Genomic DNA, 24,731 nt, shown 5'->3' with positions numbered 1-24,731 from the left:
TCTTGTAGACTGGTGACCAGCCATTCCAGAAACGCTCGTGTCATTTAGCTCGCTTAAGGTGTGCTACTCGTAGATGGTTATTCTAAGCGAGCCGAGGTACGAGGCAGCGTAGAATTTAGTCTATGTGTTAGTAAGCGATGTGGCGCAGCGCTCTTGCTCCCGCCGTCCACATCAGCGGTACCGCTTCGACTCGGCTTGCAGTATGCTCACGCCGCAAAGCCTCGTTTTTGTTTGCACCCACCCGCCACTCCCTCTCTCAGGGGTGCAGACAAATGCTTCGTAGTTACATTATGTAATCCACTACTTACCTTTGTCCGACGCACTGCACTCGACACTTGCAATGTCGGTGACCTGATCGGGGCCCACCCGCCCCGTCACAGCTCACCTTGCTACCCAGTTCGGGTGCATGTTTCGGGCCGAAAAACCCTCCGGATTTTTTCCCAAAAAAACCTTTACTAACCTTCGGCCGCACTGGTCACAAGTGCGCGCCGCCTTACTTCCCGCGTGACACTTAGCGCCGACACGCATAGATTGAATTTCAATCCATCAAACACGCTCCAGGCTGCAGATTCTACCGACATTCCTGCCATCTGACAGCAATAACAATTCTGCGAAAGGTGGCTATAAGAGATAGCATTCGAGATGCCCATCAAAATATTTCATATTACGGGGGCGCCGGCCCACCTCGCACAGAAAATGCGTTTCTTTTCTCGTCGTTGTCGCTACTTTGACAGTGTCTATGTCTGTTGTGACACCACAACATGCACATCAGATGCAGATTAATATTGCTGCGAGGTCATGATTTGTCGACCGAGTATAGCAGACCGCTGTGCATGAGCCGCCGTTTGGCATATCGCGAGTCTGATTCGATTAATAGAGGTCATACGAAGACAGAACGCACTGCGCAGACATTTTCTTACAATCTTGAATCCGTTCGTCTAACGTTTGCTTCGAAGGCTAGCTGAAATTATAGGGTTAATATGTCTATCAAGGATTTGCAATTCAATGGATATCATTACGACCGCATAACTTTATCGTTCAGCACAATTAGTACAAGTCTCACCGATGCTCACTGGAAAGTCATTTGGGCGTTTTCCGCGGGATTTTTCTTCTCGCATAATATGAGTGCTGCTCCATCGTCTGAATGGTTGACAAGGCTGAGAATCGCGTATGCATCTTTCGATTGCCGCTACCAATTCGCTCGGACTCACTAGACTGACACTGAATAGTGTCTAAGAAAGCAGGTTCATATTGAACTTCGTGATTGCTGGCCTGGAAGCCTACAAGCGGTAGTATACTTTAGACCTCAAGGAAGTCTGCGAGGTTCTCAATGAGTGTGGCCAGTCGACCAACCTCATACTCGGCGAGTTCGCGATCCTCGTCATAGACAATAGCTTCCGTTAGGCCTGGCAGTGTAGTTGGCGCATACCCTGTTAAAATCATTAAGCACACTGCACAACAATACCACAAAGAGGCTTACCAAGGTCTTTCCCGGGAGCAACACCCAAATGTTTATACCATTCCCTATCCTTGATGCCATCCTCAGAGAGAAACCCGCGTTCAAACGCCATGAGTTTCTGATTAGCGGCTCTGACTCTCTTAGCTGCCCGTATGAATTCGCATAACGGGCCTTTGCCACGCGACCGGCAGATATATGCTTCCGAGATACTCGTCTCTGTTACAGACGACATCCATTCGAGTGCGCCAAACCTCAAGTCTTGGACCTCCTGTGCACCAACACCGAGATGCTCCTTGATCCATTGGATGATCCGCCGAACAACGCGAGGGTTCCGGACACGACTGACTTTCTTCAAAGCCTTATAAAAAGCCTCCTCGGCAGCAACTTTCTCCTCGTCAAGCTTAAAGCTTGCGTCCTGCAGCAATGCAATGGCCCTCCTAAGAGGGAAAAGATCCGGCAGAATCTCTTCGCGGCGAGTAGACTCGATGACGCTGGAAAGAATTAGCAAGGCATATAATGCGACTGCATTTGCTGACACTCACATGTCGACGTAGGAGTCAAGCTCAAGCGCATACTGAGTGGTGTTAAGAGGGAGGATTATGGAATCTGTAAGACGCAATGTCAACAGACCCAAATTCTGCGCAACAGCAACCTAGTCGCAGGTGAGATCAGCAAACGCGAGGATGACGTGTGACAACACACATGCTTGTGGAAACCAGGGTCTGCGTACACCTCTTGCCACATCTGCGAGTCATAGACAGAGTGATAGTGGTAAGGCGCGTCTGTTGGAGTACCACCGAAGCCCTGGTCGGAGCTGGCAACCTACAATGACATGATTGGTAAAGTGTGCAGCAGGAGTATAAGATAAGAGACGAACACCAAGTCTCTGCAGGAAGACTGTGTAATCGCTTCCTGATCCCAGTGGGCCTATTCGTGGTTCTTTGGAGGTCTTTTTATCCCACATGCGAGCAAAATCGGCATCTACAGGGCCTTCGTAAGGACCAACATCAAAATATGCATCCCATAGGGTCTTTTGGGCATCAGTAGGGTGAGGGACGTCTTGGGCGGAATGCTGGATAAGGTGGACCAGAGAAGGGGAAGCAGATGCTTCCCAGCGAGAACCAGAAACCGATACGTCTGTTGTCAACTTTAAGCACACAGTACAGACACAAAACAGACGAACATACCGACATTGATGTAGGAGACTACATGCTCCTGTATCCAGTCGGCAAAATCCTCGCCCCACTCAGTGCTTCCAACGAGACCGTACTGTGGCATCTATGAATAAGGAGAGCTGCTGATAATGAATAATCACACCGACCTCCTTCAGCATCCCAGCTGGCAATGACAATGGTACGCAATGGCTTCCATCCACGTTTGTAAAGAGCCCCGAGTCCGCGAACAACTTCGTGGAGAGAGACAGTGCCCGATGTGGGATCCGCAGCGCCCATAACCCAAGCTACGTCAAAGCATAAGGTACACACTACAGAAGAAGCTCGCACAAACTAACCATCACGGTGGCACCCAAGGAGGACGACCTCGTCTTTTATGTGACCAGGAATTGCAACCATGGTGTTCCAGATAGGTGTGATCTTGCTGTTCACTGTACGACTATGCTTAGCGACAAGTCCGACTGGTAATTGCAACCGCAATCGCATACCATCATTAACCATCCTAATTTTTCTGCTTCCAACTCTTCCGTTTAACTTGATACCCTCAGGGACACCACCGAGCTCCTCTTCAAAAAGAAGTTTGGCGTTGGCCCAGGAAAGCGGCAAGCTTGGGATGTTTGGAATGTTAGTTGCCTCAATACGAGTTGCATTCTCATATGCAGGATAGCCTGGCGTGGTGGGGTCACCAGCGTAGATCGAGATGTACACAACTGAGCCACGCTGGATTGATGTGGGATTTCTGGCAGGACCAGCGGGGTACGGCTCATATCCGTTCTCGACGGTGACACTACCGTCGTCTCGAGGGTCAGAGTAAATCAGGACACCAGCTGCCCCGCGCTCTGCTGCGCCTTTCACCTTGTTGACTGAGATAAGTAATTCGTTGTCATTGGATATACCACACAGCTCACCTTAAGACCACGGAAATTAGCACCATAGCGAGCTAGGATGATCTTTCCTGTGAGGTTAACTCCGGCGCTAATGAGCTTGTTATAGTCATCATGGGTGCCGTAGTTGGCGTACACCAGTTGACCGATAGCCTCTCCAGCAGCACTGAAGCCGTGGAACGGTGGAACGGAATGCTTGTACTTGGCAGCGGTCTCGTCACGAGGGTCACCATCCTCAAGTAAGTCGGCTTTCCAGATGGGCTGGTCGCTCTCACCGAGCAGCTCGAGAGCCATGCTATCCGCATTTCCTGTGTTCATAATTGGGTAATAAATATCAACCCATGCGGCTGGTTTGCTAAGTTTAGAGGTTGTGCCGAGAGTTGCCTCGCGGGACTCAGGGGAACCTGCTGGGTAGATGGGCTCAGTATCAGGCGTAGGGATACCAAACTCGGACTGGAAGAGCGCAAGGATATCTTTTGCGTCCTGGAAGTCTTCCACTGCGCCAGCTAAATGTGGGTGTGTGGCGTAGTCGCGCGAGGCTGCAAGTGCAGACTCCGTGGATGGAACGGCACTGCATATCATGATGAACAAAGAACCCCAATGTGCAGTGCGCAGCATGAAGTTCGTACTCACAGATAGCCCTCCTCGATACGCTTTACATAACTGTCATAGGATTCAGAGTACTTCTTGTCTTTCTTCAAACCATGGAAGCAGGAGATAGAGCGAGCTTTGTAAAGTAGAAAACAGATAAGAGTGAAGGTTCCAAAAACGAGAAACTTGCGAAAGGCAGGCCCCCTTGAATGCCTCCGGGCTTGAACTAGACCTGGAGGGTGCGGAAGCAGCTCCTTAGAACTTTGCTGATAGAAACCTCCTTGCTCGTTCTTCTCTGTATTCATCCTGGAGATGGATGAAAGGACGTGAGACTCGGATTCGGACAATGAAATTGCATGGCATTTATGTGTACCGATTCACAGAAGTGTTAGATCATGTGCAACTTGTGTCGTCCTGTGTCATCGGAGTCGGAGGCAGGCTATTAATTGTGCCTAATAATTACTGTACAGCTTATGTAAATAACAAGCTTGCCTGGCCGGCGGCCCAAGACTGGGTGCTAGGCTCGTGATCTCTATGTATAATTGGCAACCGACGATATTGCAGACCACGATGAATGACTACAAGGCCTCGAAGGAGGCTTTTGTCTCTGGGATGACTGGCTCGACAGTGTTCCATGTAAATATGATAAGCGGCGTTGCATTAGTGTGTATCCCTACGCATGTTTCTGTTTCAATAAGCTGACCATCATGCTTCAGTCCTCCGTCGCCCTTCATTCAGCACTGCGTTCGCGTGTTCAAGTATCTGGATCTGCATATTTCTTGGCAGAGTTTGTAATACTTGTCATGCCTCTGTTATTGTCTATGACTTTATTTGCGGAAGCTCCTGGCGCACTGTCTCTCCCCCTGCTTGCACCAATGCTTATTTTGCTCTCTTTCCCCCCTCTTGAAAGAGGCACGCCTTTACCAGCTGAAAGTCAGCATGAATTATCTTCGCCAAATGGAAGACGTCGAGCAGAAACTCCACCAACGCACTCATCTCAATCCCTCAGACTCTTACCTGCTCTGACCACCTACCGTGCTCACATGATGTTAATGACAATCCTATGTATACTCGCCGTCGATTTTCCAGTATTCCCCCGTATTCTAGCAAAGTGTGAGACGTATGGTGTTTCTTTGGTGCGTCCAGAACATAACATGTTCCTCAACTTTCACACAATTCGGTTCATAGATGGACATCGGCGTTGGTTCGTTTGTATTCTCTCAAGGCGTAGTGTCTGCGATCCCAATCATCAAAGACATATCCTACCTCCAGGCTCCGATCCTTCCTAAACTGAAGTCCGTCTCCCGCAAGATGATACCCATCATTGTGTTAGGCATTCTTCGCGTCGTGCTCGTGAAAGGCACCGAATATCCTGTAGGATCTTGCATAGGTTCCATGTCGCACCCGCCGCTTAACAGCTGTGACTAGGAACATGTGACAGAGTACGGCGTACATTGGAATTTCTTCCTTACGCTTGCGCTTTTGCCTATCATCGAGGTCTTGCTGCATCCTGTCATCTTGCATATCCCCGTCTCCCTGCTGGGTCTTTGGATTGGAGTTCGTAAGCAATAGCCCTGCTGTCGTAAGAAACTTGAATCAGATGCCTTTTCAATAGTGCATCAATTCACACTGTCATCTGGAGGAATGAAGGACTTTCTGCTCAACGCTTCACGGAGCAACATTATTTTTGCGAACAAAGAGGGCTTGCTGTCTTTGCTGGGTACCACTCGTTACTCTTATAGGACGTGCACCTTCTAATCCCTCTCCACCAGGTTATGTTTCAATCCACATACTCGGCCTATCTTTAGGAACTGTCATACTTCCCCCCTCCCCTTCGTTTTTCCGGAAGCAGCAGCAGGAGTTACTCGACGGACCATCCTCTTACCAACCTAGAAAACTTGATCCTTCAGCACCTAGACAAAATGCAAAGATCGTTATTGAGTTGCTGTCATATTCAGTGGTTTGGTGGATGCTTCTGGCTTTCGTGAGGCTTGGCTTAGAAGTTTCAAGAAGAATGGTTCGTCCTATTTGTTTTGCTTTGCGTGCACAATTTCACTTGAAAGTCTCATTTCGCTGAGATGATTTCTTAGGCAAACCTCTCATATGTCCTCTGGGTTGCGGCTTACAACACCTCTTTCATCCTTGGCTACATTTTACTCGACATGGTGTTCTTTCCCACGAGAACGTTAAAGATACGAGATCCAACCGATCCTTCAGGCAAACGGCTCCTCATCGAAGAAAAGGGATCAAAAACCAGCGCGCCCGCGCTGTTGGAGGCTATCAATAAGAATTCATTCATCTTGTTCTTGCTGGTTCGTCTTGCTAGCATCACCTGCGTTTGGCGTCCTGACATCTATATGCAGTCAAATGTGGCCACCGGTTTGATCAATCTCAATATCCGGACTATGTTCGTGGGTGACATGAAAGCGATGTGTTTATTGTGTGCATACGCTATGAGCATATGCGTTTTCGCATGGCTTTGTAGAAGGAAACTGTTATGGAAGATGTGAAGTCATTTCAAAATATATCAAATCGCATGAACTGTTCTTACAATCGAGCCTCCACAAGTTGATGCTATTGCGAGACGTTTTTTTTCCCGCTTGTTTGGGTCTTTAGCCCATCACGCATCACGTCCCAAGCTGGTGGTCGTTCGGAGTGCAATTAAGGTACAGTGGTATAAATTCTGTCGCGCGGGGTTATGCAACATATGCATGCACCACATACATAAAATAGTTCGCTACATCTAACATATCTAACATACTATCCCTCCCGGCTGAGTCGTCACCCCCACAAGTCGTCAAGTAACGCTTTCGTCACAGTAGGTCAAAGCTGCCATTTCTAAGCCCGCTCGGCAATGCCTCAGGAATGTGAGCAAAAAATATGATTGTGATTGACCGGTATAGCGTGAAATATAGTACAAAGTGTGGCTGTGATTAAAATGGTTGTATGGTGCAAGATGTGCTACATGAGAATGAGAATTAATGTGCGTAATACCTAGTTTGATGGGGTAGTAAAAACCTGCAGTTACTAAGTGAGGGTGGAATACTAACTTACATTGTGAGCCGACGCAGCTTCTTTGATGCAAAGCTGCCTGGATCCGCTGCTCATATATATGCAGGATCACGCGATGCTCGTGATTTATCTTTCGAGCGGCTATCTTGTCGAGCCACCTCCGAGTGCGTCGGCTCACTGACAAGTCGTCACAGCCAGTCGTCGTATCAATTTAGAACTCGCCACGGCAACGTTCTGCTGGCTGTCACCAGCATGAGTCTGCGTGACCTTGGCTGCTTTCAAAGAACTTCACCATTTCTTCGTGAAAATCGGTCATTCAACCTCGCAATAGACGGTACATGTTAGAAACATTGATTGAAGTTGTAAATTCTGTGTGGAAGTAAGAATTGAGTGAGATATTTAGGTCGTGACGACTTGTGGGGGTGACGACTCAGCCGGGAGGGATAGTATATAAGCACGAGATACCGTCCACCCCGTCATGCCAATATATCCAGCCATGCGCGTGATTTCATTAAGTCAAAACGTTTGCTGTGTCAGGAGAAGTGCCTGCCTGCTTTACAAATTTCCATCAGCAATCTGCTGGCATGTCAAATTAATGTCATCTGCTATAAGTTCTGCGCAGAATAGTGCTCGAGAAGTAAAGACACCCAGTCTTCCTACCAATTAATCCATTTTCGAGATCACCTCACACATAATGCATTTCTCCTTCAAAGTCGTCCTCGCCGTTGTTGCCGCTTTGACAACGTCTATGGCTGTCAGTGCTGAAACTGAATGCCACACATATCCTGCCTATTGCAAATCAAGCTCAGATTGCTGCTCTGGCTATACGTGCGTGCTACAAGATGACCCAAATTTTGACGAGGTGAGTATGAGTAGTGTCATCCAGAATTTGTTGTCTCACCAGCGTGGTAGCCTTTCTTGGTGCACTTATGTGATCTCGCATAGGTACAGTGAGTCATGTTTCTGCTTTCTCATTGGTGCAGGGTGGTTAATGAGACCACACGTAGGTAGTTCGTTGCGGAAACGCTTGCTTCTGAGTAAATGTTACTGCTGCTTGAGCAATGAAGAATTTAGGATAGAGAGATATCTCAAAATCCTGAATGTATACCTTGTGACTGCGTTATTTACGTCTCATCATTTTGTCCTCGTTGTAAGTTTAACGATTCCATGTGGAGGTCAAGTATGGTTTCCTTGAGCGTCGGTCCTTGACATCTGTTAAATGTCATGATGTCAACCGATCGGAGGGGAAACTGTTTGCGATTGATGGTCCAGCTAGAACGCGCTGAATTGAAAGAAAAGGTTGTAACACCACAGCCACGCACATGACTTACTATACGTATGTACTGTCCAGCATAGGGCGACCCTCGCCCCACCGGACAACAAACAAGGATCCAAAAAAAAACGAAAAAAAAGTATGAGGAGTTGAAACCTCATTTAATCTTTGATAAAAAGCGGTGGTGCGTAGTACCATTCTCGCGCATTTCGTACCGATCAACATTTGTGCGGAAAGGACGCAGCTTGCAGAAGTAGCGAAGGAAATCACGTTCCTGTGGGTATGTTGTAGGGAAAGGTCTCAGCGGCTGGGAAGCGAAAGATGGATATATGCAAATGAATGCATGCTGTAAGAGTTCGAAGGGGACTGTGAACAGAGAGAGGTTAGATACGAGATACGAGCAATAATGCTGAGATGGCTGATGGGACGTTTTGAGACAGATACGTTCTAGGAGACTTCTGAGTAGTACTTTGGAGCGGGAAAACTGGGTATGATTCGCTGTAGGTATCAAAATGTACATGAGTAGATATAGTTGCGAACCGTAAGGGTCCTCGGGTACGAGTAGGCCAGTGATTAGGGAAAAACGAGTTCGATTTGGACAAAGTGACAAAAGTCGCGCAGTCGTTTTGACAGTTTTTCGTTACAGCGAAAGGGTTTTGAGGGTAGAGAGTGAGAGACCAGAGTGTTTCTGTTCTGTCAGTGCCAAACTTGCGAGCTCATCGATGAGAGGGCCAGGCTGTCTGCGGAGATAGTGGTTGATTTGTTGTTGACGCATATTCACAGCTAGAATGATAGAATTAGTACCCGTAATATGTATTAACAATGTTTAAAGTTTTTCAGACTTACCTGGAACTCGACGACGATAAGATGCAACATTACAAACAGCGCCACCTCGCTGCAATGGCGCTAATGCTGCACCACAGTAACCCTCGAAGTAGGGAAAAAGGTCAGCGTGTCCACTGGGCATTGCTGCGAGTCGGTCACGCACCTGATCCGATCGGTCTTAGCATTCGTGTGGTTGACGTTCGCCTTCGAGTAATCGAGGAAGTTGGTCTTCCCCTGTAGCGAGATCATGTCCATGAAGTCGAATGAATTTGTGGCATTGCCAGCCTTATCATTGCCTAGCGACACCAACAAACGGTCTGCGACAAACTCGATGTCCTGGCACATGAGCTTGACATTCATGCCAATGAGGCCAACAGGGTCACTATAACACCAGCTCTCTCAAGAGCAGCAACCTTGTCTACTGCAGCACCTGCGATCCAAAGTCAGCGGAAGAGTAAAGTGAATCCAATAGTTTATACCTTTGCCACCGGAAAGAGAGCATCTAGAGAGACGGTCAGCATAAGGTGGTGTAATGAAGAGCAAGCAAAATCGGTGTGCATACCTTCATCACGACTGATCGGTGAGACTGAACGCTTGCGATTATCGAGCAAAACGGGATCAGCGACGAGAACAACAAGATTTACTCGGCTTAGGAATAGGAATACAAGTTTGGGAGGAATTGCTGGGGTCCGTGGATGACTAAGGAACGTCACCTTGCACGTACCTTGCTTTCGGAAGCTTTTGGGAGCCGATCTATGTCGGAACAGTAACAGGGCACCTCCGTTTCTTGTAATAAGTACATAGATATGTAGATTTCGAAGTTTGGCTGTTTGGCTACTGCTTAAACACGTCAAGGATATTTAACAATGTGTGCTCCCAATTTCACTCTTCAGACGGAGTGAAGTTGCTCCTTACGAACAACCTGCGAGAAAATCTCCAAGGCTGCTTGGGGTTGGAAGGCAGCCTAATGACATAACAGGCATCAGCAGATATCATCATCCTCAAGAGAAGTTAACTGACTACTTCGTGTCCAGCACCATACACACGTCTAAAATGTAAAATGATGATGAGATGTTATCTCTCGTTAACAGCCTGCTAAGACAAAAAAAGAACTCACGCAAAGGAGAAGTTGTCGACATTCTGCACGGCCGCAACAGGTGTGCCGTTGATCGTCATATTGGTGAATGGAGTATTATGGAGCGTCTCATTGCCATACCAATCCATTGCTAGAACTGACGCATGGCCCTATTAGCCAGAACAATACTTCAGCAACGTTGGCAGCAAAACACGCGATATGGCTTACCCCAAGCCAGTTGCAACTGAAGTCAATGAGAAGCGTCAGGATCATATGAAAGGTATTACAGCACGAAAACGGACTTCATATCAGTATCTCCAGCCTGTTCTTCCCTGGTAAATTGGCAGACAACGAAGTAGTAACTAAGCACCCACCCAAATCAAAACTTTCATCCCAGAGTTGACAAGAGCCGATAACTGGGGTAGCCATGTTCTAGCGTCCTTAAACAGAAAGGTAGATTTAGCACTCAAGGAAAGAAGTCAGACAAAAACATACGTCGCCTGTCTTCACAAATTTCTCATAGGGTGCGTCTGGGCATTCCTCGTACTTGACCTGAGCACCGATCTTCTTCATGATATCCTCTTTGCGCAAATAATACATATAGTATTCAGGGGGAAATAAAGACGATGAATTTTGACGGATATCATAGGAGTCGTAATCGCCCACAGCAGGGGTGAAGACATTGTTGATCTGAAAGAGTTCAGTGACGTTCATACATGTAGTATTGGTATGTTACTCACGCAGTAATTATCAGCATCCCGGCAAATCTTATTTGATTGGGTAGAAGTTCCAGCAGCGTAGCAGGCATTCTCTTGCGCTACGCAACCATCAGGACCGTAGAGGGAATCCGAAATGTTCTTCAGTACATCATCTGGCTGGAGCTGTCCATAGCCAGGGGCATAAGTTGCAAAGTCTAGGTATGCGATGTTCTGAATGAGCGGATCATACCAGCCACTGTGAATGCTCATTCAACGGGGTATTAGTGTGTCAAGAAAGCGACTTGCTTGTTGATCATCAAGGCGCTGACAACAATAGGAACAGCATCGATCTTCCCGCTAGCAATTAAGGCGTTTTGCTCTTCGAAGTAGGTCACAAAGCCGGGTCCGTAGTGACCACCATAGCTCTCTGTGGCAAAGATGAACCTGAGCCCGGCATAAGTAATTATCCGTGATAGCCGAGTTAAGCGACTGACTCTCGACTGGCATACTTCGAAAATAACTGACTTTCAAACAAAACCTGGAATGCAGTCCATACGAAGGGCGCAGCGGCTTCCGTGCTGTTTACCGTATCAGTACCGTAAGAAAACCCCGTTCCGATTGGCTGGTCAATGTAAATCACTGGATGAGGAAGTCAACTCTGCCGACGAAATCGGAGGGCAACATGCTACATACTATTGCTGAGACCATTCCAGCTGTAGAAAGTCATGTTATATTAGCATATAAAAACGGCTATGATATGACATGCCTGTAGGGGTTAAGAACGGTGGAATTTTGGTCGGCATTCACTAAGCATGGCCCGTTCTCTGCGAAAAATTAGAAGTAAATCAAAAGGCAATTGAACCAAACAACCTTGGAACAATCCAATCATAGAAGAGCATCCAGGACCGCCATTCAACCTGTGAAAGCAGTTCAGAGGTGTGACTCGACTTAGATTACTTGTGTGACCCAGCTTCCCGGCAACCTACCATAGAGTGAATGGGGCTGTTTCCGGTGAGTTTCTAGACTCGAAGAACCAGAACCACTGTCTCGTGTCAGTTTACATCTGGAACATAGGGAACAGAAATATACCATGGACATGTTTGCTCCAACATTGATGTAACCAGAAATTTGGATAACGTTTGGAGTTGTTTCACAGATTCCTGAGTTCTTGACAAAACGAATGCCAGTTGCATTGTGAACCTTGGATTGAATCTCAATGTGCCCTACTTCCGTAGTATGAAGATTGTCCTGGACAACAGATACGGCGGTTATGAATATGCTAGCCGCTAGTAATAGCATGAGGCCAGCTCGAACGAGTGTTCTCAAAAACATACTAGTGCACGCCAGTGGGGAAATCTAAATAAAGTCATTACGGCCAATTAACTTGAGGTACTTATAGAGTTACCAGACACTCCAAGTCTGGCTATCAAGCGATGGGAAGCGAGTGTCCACATGGTGGGACAATCGTACGTTAGTGCTTCAGCATGAGAATGCCTCTGATTTAGAACTGGTGTGCTAGAAATGGGAAGTACACGCGGCGGCCGTGGTGAAGAACTGTTGGTAGTCATGCATGCACTGGGGGAGGCAATTTGCGACTATAAGTTGTGCCAGCAGAAGTTGGCAGAATCGCCAAAGTGCTTCTGCCACCTGGCAAAATTCTCGAAGTGCTACGAGGCTATGTACGTATATGACAATGTATGGTTAAAAGTACAGTTGTTCCTTGTTTGCTCCAAACCAAATCAAAGACATTTCCTTCAACTTCGTCAACGCCGTGAACTTCTTCACTGAGTCCTTTTCCACTCTTCGATAGCTGCAAATCTAGTGGCAATATCGTCGGGCGAGATACTCTCTGGACTTGACATCTGTATTATGAGGTTCGGTCGAGAGCGGAGGCGTCCACGCGAAGGGTGTTGTGCAATCTCCACAGCAATGCCAACCTCTTCACGAGTGTATGGCATGTGAACGTGTCGACGGCGGGTGGCATGAGGACCATCACAGTAAAAACCTTGAGTGGGTGAATTTCGTTAGAAGGGTTTCTACCATGATACGTTTCAAACCTCGAAGCTTCAACTTGAAGGAAGTTAACGTCTGACTTGGGTTACCAGATCTGTTCAAGCACATGGGTATAGTACCACTTTCAATTAATCATTCTACATATGGAAATGACAATCATTGGATGCCCCAGACCCTACGTGTCAGCAGTTGAAGAAGAACGCTTGGCCCCGGCGTTTCTACGATACATGCTATGCCTTTCTGTTGTCTCTGCTCAAGTTCCTGGTCTTCTATCTCTACTCTCGCAGGCAGCGCGGTGGACTCGAGGAGCCCGTGCCCGAGCCGGCGCAGGTCTAGTTGAGCTTGGACCTCTGCCCGATTGGCACCAGGTGCGTATGCAGTGTTATCCTTTCTTCGGTCAGTGACAAACATGCCACGAGTAATTTCCCCGGCCCTTTATATGAAAGATGTCAAGTGAACAGTAAAAGGTCGGGAACACGCAGGATCGCACCGTTCAATATCGAATGTTCGCTCGGCTATAACCCATCCACTTGACATTCCAGGAAGATCGCCAACTGGATTGATTTCAGGTGGGTTCTCAATCGCGCACCAAATGGCGACAATGTCATGCAACTCTAGTGCATCCTTTCCATACTGGAGCATGATTTCCCTCGTGCGTTCGAAAACAGAGCTGGTAAAGTGGACAAGAGGTGATTTACCATCTGCATTCGACGGTTGAGCTGTAGTCTTGAACGCAGGGTCTACCTTTTGTATATAATGCGAGAAAGGGAGTTCGTGGATAGTAGTGATATCCAAGGGTGCGAGTATTACTCTGTCAAGCGGGAGACCACTGGTGGGATCTGTCGGTACTAGAAGCTCTTTCGCTGCGTAAGGATCAGCAAAAACATTGACTGCACAGCGAACAAGATCAGTGGAATTTTTCTTCACGAACGTCTTTAATTGCTTACATTCCGCGACCGAAGTAGTGTTTCCGGGAACATCCAAGGCTCCTGCCATGGCAATGACTCGGCCAATTTTATCCACAACTGTTTGACGGTGTTGGCGCACAAGTTGTGCCAGATTGGTCATCGGACCCAGGACCGCATATGTGATGCTTCTGTCGGGACGTGACTCAAGTAAACGCAGGGCCACTTCGACCCCTGATTCTTTCACCGGTTGAAAATTGTGGTCAAAAGACGAATCTTTGAGGTCAACATTCAAGTCGGGGTGGCGTTCGCTTATATTCGATAAACCATCACTACAGCAACAAATGAGAACCCATCTCCAAAGTCGAATGGAAACTTACCGGCCGTGGAAGTATTGAGCAAAGTGCCGTCCACCTTCTAGAGGTCCTTCTGGTCCAACAGCCAGGACGGGCGGGACTGTAGGTGAGAAATTTGGAAACCTTACGGCATCTTCAGGGTGTAGCGCAATGTGGCGCCCTATCGCCTGGTAAAGCTTGTAGATGTTGTCACTGCGGAGTCACATTTAGTTAGTTTGAAGCTTGGACCGAGCAGCGGCTCAACTAAGTTGCGTGAACATCGGTATTCCCTGTAATCAAATATCGATAAGGCCATTTTAGACCATCTTAGCGCATTTACGGACCGAATGAAACGATATACGCAAGGATTTCTAGTTCGGGTGATGTGATAGCAAGCAGGCTGTCAATGCCTTGAGACTTTAAATTTGCGAAGGGAATTGAGGACATACATAGCTAGAGTGTCGTCCACGCCAGGGTCAGTGTCGACTACGAGCCATGGTCAGGCAAGAATGAGCACAGCTTGTTCAACCGACCACTCACTAATGATTGGCGTCCTCGTCTTCCCTTGCATGTTATTATTGGGTAGTCAACGAATGAGAGCGATACAAACAGGAAAAAGCCTTTATTTAAATCAGAAAGCGCTCTTTCAAAGTTATTGTTCCATCATTGGGACCCAGTGACAAACCACAGGAAGGCGATGAATACGTGGCGATGATAGGGTGTTAAAGCGTGGAACGACTCGGAGGTAGTGCCATATCACGATAATCGGACGCGCTGACCAAAAATTCTGCAAGGGAATGTTTGCAGTTTATTCACATAGTAGAGCGGCGTGCCGCCACTCTATCTTCTGTTGTGACGGAGCAATTGACACTTCAGAAATTTAATGTGACGAAACGATCATGAGCGACATGCATGAACACTGCATGGAGATGGCATTAACGTAGAAACGACTGTGGAACAAACATCATTTCCGCTCATTGAGCCTCCAGGAACTGAGTGGCATATGGATCAATTAATGGAATTGCTCAGTTGCATACATAGCGCGGAAAATTTCTCATGGGAGCCGGACCTATTAAAAGGATATAGTCAGCCAAAGTACTGGGGCGCGCATTCAAGGATATAAGTATCAGAGATCTTGGTGGAAAATTGGTCTCATCGGACTAGCCTCTGAAGTAGCAAATATTGAAAGAATAACATCATAAATGAAGGATGCACAGTCATGCAGACTCACCGTGTTCAAATTAAGTCCTGGTCTGTATCAAGTGCATGTACGTTGAGAAGAAAGTTCGTAACAATGCATTCATAAGGCGGAATATGCCGGGGAACTATGTAGCTGAGGTCACGGTGGCTGTCACGTCACACCTAATCTTAGGCCATCCTCATCCGCGTCCCTCGATATTCAGCGACCTACGACTAATGGCTGAATCCTTGCGTTTCCTTGGCTCCCTCCCTGGCCATAAAGGATGGGTAACTGCTATTGCTACCTCCTCGGAGAACCCAGACATGATTCTGACGGCTTCCCGAGGTATGAGTGACATTTTTGCATAACTTTCGTTAGTTGACTTTAAGGCCCAGACAAGACCATCATTGTTTGGCAGCTTACTCGCGATGAGGATACGTATGGCTACCCAAAACGAATTCTTCACGGCCACAACCACTTCGTCTCTGACATTGTCATCTCTTCCGATGGTCAATTTGCCCTTTCCTCCTCTTGGGACCACACCCTGCGTCTCTGGGACTTGAACACCGGACAGACCACTCGCCGATTCGTTGGCCACACCTCTGATGTCTTGTCTGTCAGCTTCAGCGCAGACAACAGACAGATTGTTTCTGGTTCGCGTGACCGAACAATCAAACTTTGGAACACCCTTGGAGAGTGCAAGTACGATATCAAGGATGATGGTCACACCGAGTGGTGCGTGGAAGTCATGCTTAAATAGAGATCATACCCTGACAATACGGTCTAGGGTGTCTTGCGTGCGCTTCAGCCCCAACGTCATGAACCCTGTTATTGTGTCTTGTGGATGGGACAAGGTTGTAAAGGTGAGCGTTCCAGAAGATTCATTTCACTGGCTATTCTAGTCTAGTGACGTTATACCTTTGTTTGACCCGATGGATGATGCTTTTCATCAAAGATCCATGAATCGCTCGTAGCAATATCCCAGTACACCCAGTGCTGAAACCACCTTTACAGGTCTGGGAACTCTCCAAGTTCAAATTGAAGACCAACCACTACGGCCACACCGGCTACATCAACACCATCTCTGTCTCTCCTGATGGTTCCCTTGCTGCATCAGGTGGCAAGGATGGCATTACCATGCTTTGGGACCTGAACGAGGGCAAGCACCTTTACTCGCTTGAGGCTGGTGACATTGTCAATGCTCTTGTGTTCTCGCCCAACCGCTACTGGCTATGCGCTGCCACTGCCAGCTGCGTTAAAATCTTTGACCTCGAGAGCAAGTACGTACTTCCAAAATTTCAATAACATCTAGCTTATTGGTATGGTCTCTAGGTCTATCGTTGACGAGCTCAAGCCCAGCTTCACTGACGTTGGCCCTAACTCACGGGAACCTGAGTGTGTGTCGATCGCATGGTCAGCAGACGGGCAGACGTTGTTTGGTGGATTCACTGACAACCTTGTTCGTGTCTGGACTGTCACCTCTTAAAATCCTCTTGGGAAGTTGCGTGGCAGAGGACACCTTGAGGTTTACTATGCATCGTTTTTACTGTAGCTGGCTGCTTGCATCTTAAAAAAAAACATTGCATCTCTCCATTCCTGGTAGAATCTATGACTTAATGAACATTCACAAAACTTCTGGAGTCTCAGCTTCCTGCATGTTTCGTTGACGTTCCGCATAATCCCAGCGATCCAGGCCTCCGAAGTCGATCTTCATCGCGCCAGAAGACAGGTTTACTTGCAGTTCGCAGATGTGAGATACCCTAGCTCTCCAGCTATCGGCCCTGCAATCATAATTAGCACTGGTGACCAAGTGTATTTCATCAGCCTCACGTTGCTGTGCCATACATGTCCGAGCTGCTCTGACTGACCACTCGCACGCATTGATCACTGTTGGACTTGGCGTCGTATATCCACAAGTTCTTTCCCACATAGACCTCCTGCCAACCACCTGAGTCGACTAATCTGTTTGGAGGCCTGACGCGTTTGGCATCTGGTGGAGGAGTGGGGGCTTGTCTGACATCCACGTCGTTAAAGAAGCGAAGCGCCGCAAGATTTGAGATGTTGGTTAGCAGAGCACGTTCCTGGGGTAAAGATGGATTGACGATGTGAAAGATTGCACTGGGGGAGTTCTCATCCTCAGATTCATGGCTGTCATCTTCTGCTGTCGTAGTTACAGCACTCGGACTTGCATTGTTGGGTTCAAGTTGATCGACCATTATTGTGTCTGGATCTTCTTCCAAAGGGCTGACTGTAAACTCCTTCTCTCCTTCTTCAAGTCGACTGCAGAAAGCTAGCCAAGCAGCCTCATCGGAAAAATCAGTTCGCAAAAGGATTCCCAGCTCTTCTCTGTCAGCTGACGCTTCGTCAAAAGGATCACTGTCCATATAGAAATCCGCATTGTCATCAGTACCAGCGGCACTAGTGGTCTGAGATACATTTAAATGCCTGGGATTACATGTGAATAGTTATATGATTTGCCCAGTGCTCACAGATGACAACGTTTTCTCGCCCGGGGCCCAAAACTTTTGTGCGACCTGAAGTTTCCATCGTCTGCGACCTTCGTTTGGCGATCGCTTCTTAATCGACGCGTAGTGAATCTGTGATGAACTCAGTTTGAGAGAGAAATACTAGGGACTGAACCCACGAGTAACCATTCTGCGAAAATACTCGAAGACATTTTCTGGATATACGAGGACGGCGGACCGTGGTGGGTGTTGCAATGTTGAGGGTTGCCTGATTGTTTTGCCAGATCACCACAGGTATTCAGTACTTCAGTCCAAAATTAGTTCAAAGGATCATTTGTTCAAGGACACGTGGCTAATTATCGCGCGGTTGTCCGTATACAGAACGCGCGTTCGGGTTTGTGGAGGGGTCACAGGTCATACTAGGACTTGCGCAGCACTCACACTACAATTATACTACCCGATAGTATGCGGGAGCCTCACTTGATCCGACGATGCCCCATGGTGACCCAAATCATTTGCTGACCTCCAATGTGCAATCACGGTCCGCAATCATATAAGCTTCGAATGGTTCTCAGGCATACAGGCGCGCGCCCATCTTTTTCTGCATGGCACCACCTACAGGAACTACCGGTGAGCACTGAGCACACGTTCGCTTCAATGATTGAACGAAATGCCACAGGAGCTCAACTCGGACGAAGGCAATGGGCCTTTGCCTTCGCTCTTGTAACATCTCTGTTTTTTACTTGTGAGTCGTGGATCTCCTTGTGGTATTGGTGCCGAAATAACGAAGTCGAACTGCAGGGGGTTTTGCCTATGGTGTATGAATTTCCTGCATTTGCAAATTTATTCCTCCAGTTGATCGAAACGTTCGATAACAGCTTCTTGATGTGCTCAACGCGCACTTCCAGACTGTATTCGGGATCTCCAAGCTTCAGAGCACGCTCTTGCAATTGGCATACTTTGTAAGTTTCTGGTCCTGATTATAGTACTCTTATTAATCGCGAATTAGGGTGCTTATTTCGTGTGGGCGCCATTCGCGGGTACATTTGTGAGTAGCATCAGTGTTTCATCCAGAACAATACTGATTCAAGCAGATGAGAAGAATAGGATACAAGGTGGCTTTCAATCTGGAGATCCATAAACAAGATAACGAATCAATTCTGCTTATACTAGAAAGGCATTCATATCGGCCTTGGCCTGTACTCCATTGGTATTGATGTCCTCATTCGCAAAATACACAGACTTACTATTTCTTAGGTGCCGTATTCTTCTGGCCATCCGCAAAATACGAAACATATGGAGGGTTTGTCGGGAGTACATTCGTAATCGGTAATTCAATCCATAAGAGCTTTTTTAATATATTGCTGATATCTTATCCTACCCAGGTTGCGGCCTCTCAACACTTGAGGTCGCGGCCAACTCCTACATATCCGTACTTGGCACGCCTCAGTATGCCGCCGCCCGTTTGAACTTCAGTCAAGGCTTCCAAGGCGTCGCATCCTTTGCTGGGCCTTTGATCGCTTCGCGCTGGTTTTTCACTGGTGCCAATGCGACCAGTCTTGGCACTGTGCAATGGTCTGTCTGATAGCTTATGTGCAAGTGCCATACTAAACTTTCGTTAGGGTCTATCTCGCAGTTGCTGGCCTCGGCATTGTACTTAATATACTATTTTTGTGAGACCCGTTTCTGCCTGACGGAACATCCGTCCTAATTTTAACAGCTTCTGCAACCTACCTGAAATCACAGAAGATGCTTTGGCTGAAGAGATAGACGAGACCGGCATTACAGATGGCCAAGGCCCTTTCTGGCAGCAATATCGCTGTATCTTTGGGTTCGTTGCCCAGACTGCCTATGTGTACGTCGATCTCGTTCTCTCAAGCCTGTATAGTGAGCCTTAAATATAGCATAGTGGTGCGCAAGTCACCGTCGCCTCTTTCGCCGTCAACTTCCTCGTTGACCAAGGAATTGGTATCGACCAGTCAAAGGCCAGCCAGCTCTTCTCGTTCTGCCAGATCACCTTCACCGTAGGACGGTAAGACATAACACGATTTTCTACCTTCATTGTCATTCTCAATTTAATGACGTACAGATTTGCTGGTGTATTGATACTCAACTTCATCGACCCTGCCTTATTGTTAGCCTTCTACGGGTTTTGCTGTTTCCTGTTCTGCCTCTTGATCTCCCAGCTTCCTGGGTATAGCGCTGTCGCATGTCTCTTCTGTCTGTTCTTCTTCGAATCCATTTGCTATCCTGTATGTCCTTTCCTCTTTTTAAGCTACAACCCAACTCATTTCTTGTGTACTTTTAGTGTATCTTCACCCTGGGTACTAAGAACCTCGGAGTGCACACCAAGCGGGGCTCTGGTCTGATTGTTATGGTGGGTCTTCTCGTCTGCTGGCTGTGCTCGATTCAAGGTTCTCACTAAACTCAGGGTGTCGGGGGAGGGGCTTGGTACCCACCTGCACAAGGTGCCCTAGCCGACCTAACAAATACCCGTCACTCGTATCTTGTTCCAATGTCAGGTTATATCGCCATGACTATTTACGCTGCGTAAGATCCAACATTTTTACAAGTTTGAGTTGTTCTAAACCCTATACAGTGGTCTTGTTGTCGACCAATCGAGGAAGAACGGATTCTCATTCCGCAACCGCGATGAGCTTACTGCCAACTTGAAGCGTGCCGCCGACAACTTCTCTCCAACCGAGTCGCTCCCTGGTGATGCGAAAGGACGCTCGAGCAGTGAAAAGAAGTCCAGTGACGAATTAGTTAGGGTCGCATGAGAATACATTCACAATAAAGTACGGTAGTATACTGTGACCTCAATCCTTATAAGTATTCACTACCCCACAGATGTTATTATAGCTATTATTCGATGTCTTCGTATATAACGATGCCGATGCCCCTGCCATCCGGTGAGTATCTCTAAATGATACCTAAATGACGTGAGTTTGTATGAGATTCATCGCCAATACCTTGAACCGCTACATGATCTACGATTTACCCGAATGTAGCTCGCACCAATCAAAGCTTCAAGGTTTCTGACATGGGTGGATACATATTTCTCGGAGTTCCAGCGTCATGACATTGTGGAGCATCATTCAGGCTCGTTGCATTCAAATTATTTCTTGGCCTCTAATGGAGCGTCAGAGCATTTTTAGGCATATAGACATGTGCCCTTCCTTTCTTCGCCGTCCGAAAACAAGGCACCTCCTGCGGGTCCCGGGAACGACGAACGAGGAAGTCCTGGCTAATGTTTGAACATGAACAATTGAACGGACCATCTTCTGAATGTTGCTTCACAGGATTATTGGTGTAGCAATATACAACTCTTCATCCACCTTGCCTTGTTGTTAACCGTATACGGGTGTTGTTGTTCGCTGCTCTGCCTCCTGGTTTCGAGGGCATCGGGTGTTCTTTCTGTCTCTTTTGCTTCGAGTGCCCCATACGTCTTTTCAGCTATCAAGCTATTACTCATTCTTCCTCTCGTGCAAAACGTCAGTGCATCTTCAGTACAAAGGGTCTTGGAAGCGGAAGCACCAGTCTCATCGTTACTTCCTCTGGCCTGCTGGCATTTCTCATTCCAAGGTGTATTAGGTGTTGTGGGCGGGGCTCAGTACCCCTTGGCACAAGGTGGCCTGACCGATAGGGCATACATGCGCCGCACATATATTGTCCCGACGCCAGGCTTGTTGGCCTCGAAAGCAAACTTACATTGTCCTATTCAACGGTACTGTTGTTTGTTAAACAGATAAGGAAGAGTGGAACCCGACGAGCTGTCCACCAACGCATGCAGCTGATTTCTGTCTGGCCGACTCGCTCTCCAATGATGCTAAAGCACGATCGAACAGTTAAAAGATAGCATCAAGTGACGAATTGATTGCGGTCGCATGAGAAGTTCGACCATGATGAAGGAAGAGCATACCCGTGATCCCATTAACTAGTATAAGACATTCAATGCTGCTCAGGAATTATCTCATGGACATGTATTGAGACGATTATTTGTAAATGCCGCTGTAATTCCGAGTGGGTATCTGATGTTGTATGAGCCTATTCGCTGTTTCACACAGCCGACGTCCTTGAACCTGCTATACGGTCCACGATCTGCTCCCATTGGTTTAGCTGTAACGTTTATTCATGACGATAAATGACTCTTACGGGTCGAATGTATGGCAACGACAATAGGTTGCCAATGAATGGCAACTGGCGCAGGAATGTCACGACCACGGGGAAGAAGTCACTGAACCTAGCTATCAGGTCTAATTCTTCGTTAGGAAATGCGCCACGTACCCAAATAGGTTTAAGAAACCAAATATCTCAACAATCATTCCAATGAATGCATACTTCATAAACACGAGCAGAATACCGCCAATGAAGCATGCTGTTCCTCGAAGCTTCTGCTTTCGCGCGAAGAAGTAAAATGTCTTTTGAGGGCCAATAATCAAGGTGAGACCAGACAAGAAAAGCATCTGTGCAAGAGCTTGGTGTGAGCACAACATGGAAGACGCGAACTGGGGTTGCATACATTTCCTAGCGCTAGCAAAGCAGCGTCAAAGAACAGCATGACACCAAGGAACATGAACAGTGTCCCGAAGGTCGTAAGGGCCACGCCGATTTCTGAGGTACATGATTCTCATTCAATAGTCAGAGCCGACAGCTTGGGTAAACGCACTTTGTGCATCAGACAACCACATGTCTCCGGTGTTCAAGGTGTCTTATGCAAAAAATTCTGGTTTTTTGAAAAGCGTAACTATCGCTGGAGAGAGCGGTGGAATGAAATGAGAATCAGACTGCGTGGCTAGTTGTGCCCCAACTGGATAGGGTTTTTGTGAATGTGAACGTGCGGAAGTTGTGACTGACACGTCACATTTATTCAAAGTTTCCACTTACATCAACATTGATAGCAGGTATACGTACTACTTACATTGTCCTCATACCATTACATAAAACTACATATAATCCTATCTCTCGAGGGAGAGGACTACTTAGGCGAAGAATTCTACATAGATGTCAGATTGTCTTGTAATACCAAGAGCACTCGGGTTCAAGGCCTTTGCAAGGGCAGGAGATCATAGCTACGACTCTGAAGAAATAAAGACTGAGACGCCGATAGCTTTCGAGGACACTGGGACAGTGAATGGTATCGTATTGTCCACAATGGTACACAAGTCGGGTGCAATGACGAAAGAAAAATTGATAATAATGGTATGTATAGATCTGAAATATCGGTCAGTTTAATAAATGAGGGCGAATGAGGAGATGTGTCACAGACATCCCACCGGTCAGTTAAGATTCAAAAGCATCACCTCAAGCACTCTCGCCACGTCGTTGTTGTTCCTTGGCGGCAATAACTCTATCATACGACTCCCTCAACGGACTTCGGTGCGCAAGGATAGACACATGTGCACTAAGGTAGGGTGGTGGGAGTAACGGGTGCACGGTTTCAAGGTTGGTGTACAGACTAGCTGCAGGAAAATGCGAGGTGTATTGCGGCGTTGGCGGACGGGTGGTGGGAAGCTGTGCAAGTGATGACAGCGCTTGCACAGAGCTCGATGAAGTTGATGACATAGATGACAGGGTGCGAGTTCGGTCGTGTACGACCTTGAATTGGAGTGGTTGAATATGTGCTTGAGTTGGAAGAGTGACCACCGAACGTGCGGATGATATTGATGTTCTGCGGTTAGGTGATGGAGCAAGTGCAGTCTTGATACTGGACGGCGAAGTGCATATTATATCCTCTGTATCATAAGTCTGGGTGCTGGATATATGCGCTGGAGCAGCTTCAGATGTGATGGTGAGTGGGGCGAGAGGCACCATCCGTGGTGTCACTGGAGTTGCCTGGCCATATGACTGACCTCGGATAAGTGGATGTGGGCGTAATGGCGCATCATTTCTGCTTGTTGCCGAATGAGTAGATGGTGGGCGTGTGACTGACTGACGCTTGTGTGGACGTGAGCGATGAATAGGCGAAGTGTTCTCTGAGCGAGTCTCCATGATACGGCGCTCGGGAGAAGGACACTGAGAGAGATTAGATTGTTTCGCTTGATGTCTAGATGCAGCTAGTACTGGAGCTGGTGATGCACGTGCGACTGTCATAGCTACAGCTGATGACGCTCGAGCTGGTGCATCGGGGGGACGGATGGTAGGCACCCGTGACATAGAGGGCGGCTGTGCTCTTGGAGTTTCCGGTTGATGTATGAGTTCATCAATGGGCGGAGCCGCGGGGAGTGAATGTTTGTGCGTCTCGACCGGTGTCTGGGACCTGGCACTGTCGGAGCTCACACTGCTCGGAGTCGCTGCCCCACTCTCACTAGAGACCCATTCATCATCTTCATCTGCACTTTGGCTAGCGATAGTAAATCCAGCTTTAGGTTTGCCAGTTGACGTTGTCTGCCGCTGGTTTGAGGGAGGTACATGCCGCTGTGTTTGAACTGGTAGCTGCTCCCTTGAAGCAAGACGTGTTGAGCTATTCACTCGAGGAGGATACGGCGAAGTATTTCTTGGATGCGGCTAAACGAAAGGAATCACGCGGTTTAACCAAAAAATTTTGAGGGGTTATTATTCGACGCACATCATGAATTAAACCGTTTTTCTTCGTTCTTTCGGGTTGCTTTGTTGGAGCAGGATCCTTCTGCGTAAAGTGAAGGTTCAGTGCCGCTTTGGAGGAGCCTCCTGACGATGAACGTGAGTGTGTACGAGGGAGGCCCGTTGCGCCAGCGCGGTGAGCTTTGGGAGGCATGTAGGAAATTGAGTAGGATTATTGGGTCTCCGCTGCCTAATCATTGCAATTTGCAGTCCCGACAACAAACAACAACCATCATGCTTGCTAAATGCCATGCCCACTGAG

The 24,731-nt window shown here is 47.6% G+C and overlaps 10 protein-coding genes across 10 annotated transcripts; 3 read left to right on the top strand and 7 right to left on the bottom strand.

The window, feature by feature from the left end:
• Nucleotides 1–1,086: 1,086 nt before the first annotated feature.
• EDB93DRAFT_1206760 (Zn-dependent exopeptidase) lies at nt 1,087–4,538 on the bottom strand. The gene is made up of 11 exons (XM_041450997.1): nt 4,149–4,538; nt 3,540–4,086; nt 3,120–3,486; nt 2,970–3,062; nt 2,784–2,918; nt 2,647–2,730; nt 2,337–2,596; nt 2,162–2,281; nt 2,002–2,111; nt 1,481–1,950; nt 1,087–1,430 (listed from the first exon to the last, which is right to left on the bottom strand). The coding sequence occupies exons 1-11, from the start codon at nt 4,409–4,411 to the stop codon at nt 1,300–1,302; spliced, it is 2,580 nt and encodes an 859-aa protein (XP_041307177.1). The 5' UTR covers nt 4,412–4,538; the 3' UTR covers nt 1,087–1,299.
• A 65-nt stretch (nt 4,539–4,603) lies between these two features.
• EDB93DRAFT_1149193 (GWT1-domain-containing protein) lies at nt 4,604–6,900 on the top strand. Its single transcript, XM_041449613.1, has 8 exons — nt 4,604–4,769; nt 4,823–5,242; nt 5,295–5,480; nt 5,535–5,667; nt 5,722–5,826; nt 5,879–6,123; nt 6,197–6,418; nt 6,470–6,900. Exons 1-8 carry the CDS (start codon nt 4,641–4,643, stop codon nt 6,614–6,616), a joined length of 1,587 nt encoding a protein of 528 aa, XP_041307176.1. The 5' UTR covers nt 4,604–4,640; the 3' UTR covers nt 6,617–6,900.
• Nucleotides 6,901–9,414: 2,514 nt separating this feature from the next.
• Nucleotides 9,415–9,594, bottom strand: EDB93DRAFT_1062583 (uncharacterized protein; the record flags this gene model as incomplete). The annotated part of the gene is made up of 1 exon (XM_041444852.1): nt 9,415–9,594. A coding segment is annotated over one exon (180 nt), but the record flags the coding sequence as incomplete, so codon positions are not given.
• Nucleotides 9,595–10,019: 425 nt separating this feature from the next.
• EDB93DRAFT_1321292 (Alpha/Beta hydrolase protein) lies at nt 10,020–12,321 on the bottom strand (the record flags this gene model as incomplete). The annotated part of the gene is made up of 15 exons (XM_041454932.1): nt 10,020–10,180; nt 10,237–10,264; nt 10,334–10,461; nt 10,520–10,535; nt 10,594–10,613; nt 10,666–10,731; nt 10,787–10,981; nt 11,032–11,245; nt 11,296–11,433; nt 11,484–11,628; nt 11,683–11,702; nt 11,756–11,813; nt 11,860–11,906; nt 11,976–12,031; nt 12,079–12,321. The coding sequence occupies 15 exons, from the start codon at nt 12,319–12,321 to the stop codon at nt 10,106–10,108; spliced, it is 1,449 nt and encodes a 482-aa protein (XP_041307174.1). The 3' UTR covers nt 10,020–10,105.
• A 646-nt stretch (nt 12,322–12,967) lies between these two features.
• EDB93DRAFT_476171 (nucleoside hydrolase) lies at nt 12,968–15,029 on the bottom strand. The gene is made up of 8 exons (XM_041456497.1): nt 14,783–15,029; nt 14,692–14,728; nt 14,587–14,642; nt 14,508–14,532; nt 14,288–14,455; nt 13,950–14,239; nt 13,493–13,892; nt 12,968–13,435 (listed from the first exon to the last, which is right to left on the bottom strand). The coding sequence occupies exons 1-8, from the start codon at nt 14,811–14,813 to the stop codon at nt 13,159–13,161; spliced, it is 1,284 nt and encodes a 427-aa protein (XP_041307173.1). The 5' UTR covers nt 14,814–15,029; the 3' UTR covers nt 12,968–13,158.
• A 583-nt stretch (nt 15,030–15,612) lies between these two features.
• On the top strand, nt 15,613–17,077 carry EDB93DRAFT_1149167 (guanine nucleotide binding protein beta subunit). The gene is made up of 5 exons (XM_041449612.1): nt 15,613–15,767; nt 15,818–16,157; nt 16,210–16,285; nt 16,437–16,702; nt 16,755–17,077. Exons 1-5 carry the CDS (start codon nt 15,659–15,661, stop codon nt 16,906–16,908), a joined length of 945 nt encoding a protein of 314 aa, XP_041307172.1. The 5' UTR covers nt 15,613–15,658; the 3' UTR covers nt 16,909–17,077.
• On the bottom strand, nt 16,887–18,212 carry EDB93DRAFT_475912 (uncharacterized protein). Its single transcript, XM_041456496.1, has 4 exons — nt 18,067–18,212; nt 17,922–18,019; nt 17,253–17,867; nt 16,887–17,203 (listed from the first exon to the last, which is right to left on the bottom strand). The coding sequence occupies exons 1-4, from the start codon at nt 18,097–18,099 to the stop codon at nt 17,047–17,049; spliced, it is 903 nt and encodes a 300-aa protein (XP_041307171.1). The 5' UTR covers nt 18,100–18,212; the 3' UTR covers nt 16,887–17,046.
• A 280-nt stretch (nt 18,213–18,492) lies between these two features.
• On the top strand, nt 18,493–20,667 carry EDB93DRAFT_1250971 (major facilitator superfamily domain-containing protein; the record flags this gene model as incomplete). The annotated part of the gene is made up of 16 exons (XM_041453095.1): nt 18,493–18,517; nt 18,567–18,632; nt 18,689–18,705; nt 18,766–18,849; nt 18,897–18,935; nt 18,982–19,002; nt 19,061–19,097; nt 19,145–19,216; nt 19,273–19,462; nt 19,510–19,560; nt 19,608–19,742; nt 19,797–19,919; nt 19,977–20,139; nt 20,196–20,264; nt 20,319–20,437; nt 20,487–20,667. The coding sequence occupies 16 exons, from the start codon at nt 18,493–18,495 to the stop codon at nt 20,665–20,667; spliced, it is 1,392 nt and encodes a 463-aa protein (XP_041307170.1).
• A 905-nt stretch (nt 20,668–21,572) lies between these two features.
• EDB93DRAFT_1206746 (vesicle transport protein) lies at nt 21,573–22,744 on the bottom strand. The gene is made up of 5 exons (XM_041450996.1): nt 22,557–22,744; nt 22,410–22,501; nt 22,175–22,353; nt 22,043–22,124; nt 21,573–21,988 (listed from the first exon to the last, which is right to left on the bottom strand). The coding sequence occupies exons 1-5, from the start codon at nt 22,576–22,578 to the stop codon at nt 21,947–21,949; spliced, it is 417 nt and encodes a 138-aa protein (XP_041307169.1). The 5' UTR covers nt 22,579–22,744; the 3' UTR covers nt 21,573–21,946.
• On the bottom strand, nt 22,727–24,637 carry EDB93DRAFT_1227248 (uncharacterized protein). The gene is made up of 2 exons (XM_041451235.1): nt 24,456–24,637; nt 22,727–24,394 (listed from the first exon to the last, which is right to left on the bottom strand). The coding sequence occupies exons 1-2, from the start codon at nt 24,621–24,623 to the stop codon at nt 23,192–23,194; spliced, it is 1,371 nt and encodes a 456-aa protein (XP_041307168.1). The 5' UTR covers nt 24,624–24,637; the 3' UTR covers nt 22,727–23,191.
• Between the last annotated feature and the right edge of the window lie 94 nt (nt 24,638–24,731).

The sequence above is a fragment of the Suillus bovinus genome (assembly GCF_016758785.1).
Source record: "Suillus bovinus strain UH-Sbo-P2 chromosome Unknown EDB93scaffold_32, whole genome shotgun sequence".
NCBI lineage: Eukaryota > Fungi > Basidiomycota > Agaricomycetes > Boletales > Suillaceae > Suillus > Suillus bovinus.
Note: the sequence above shows the minus strand (reverse complement) of the source record. Positions and strands in the feature narration are given on the sequence as shown.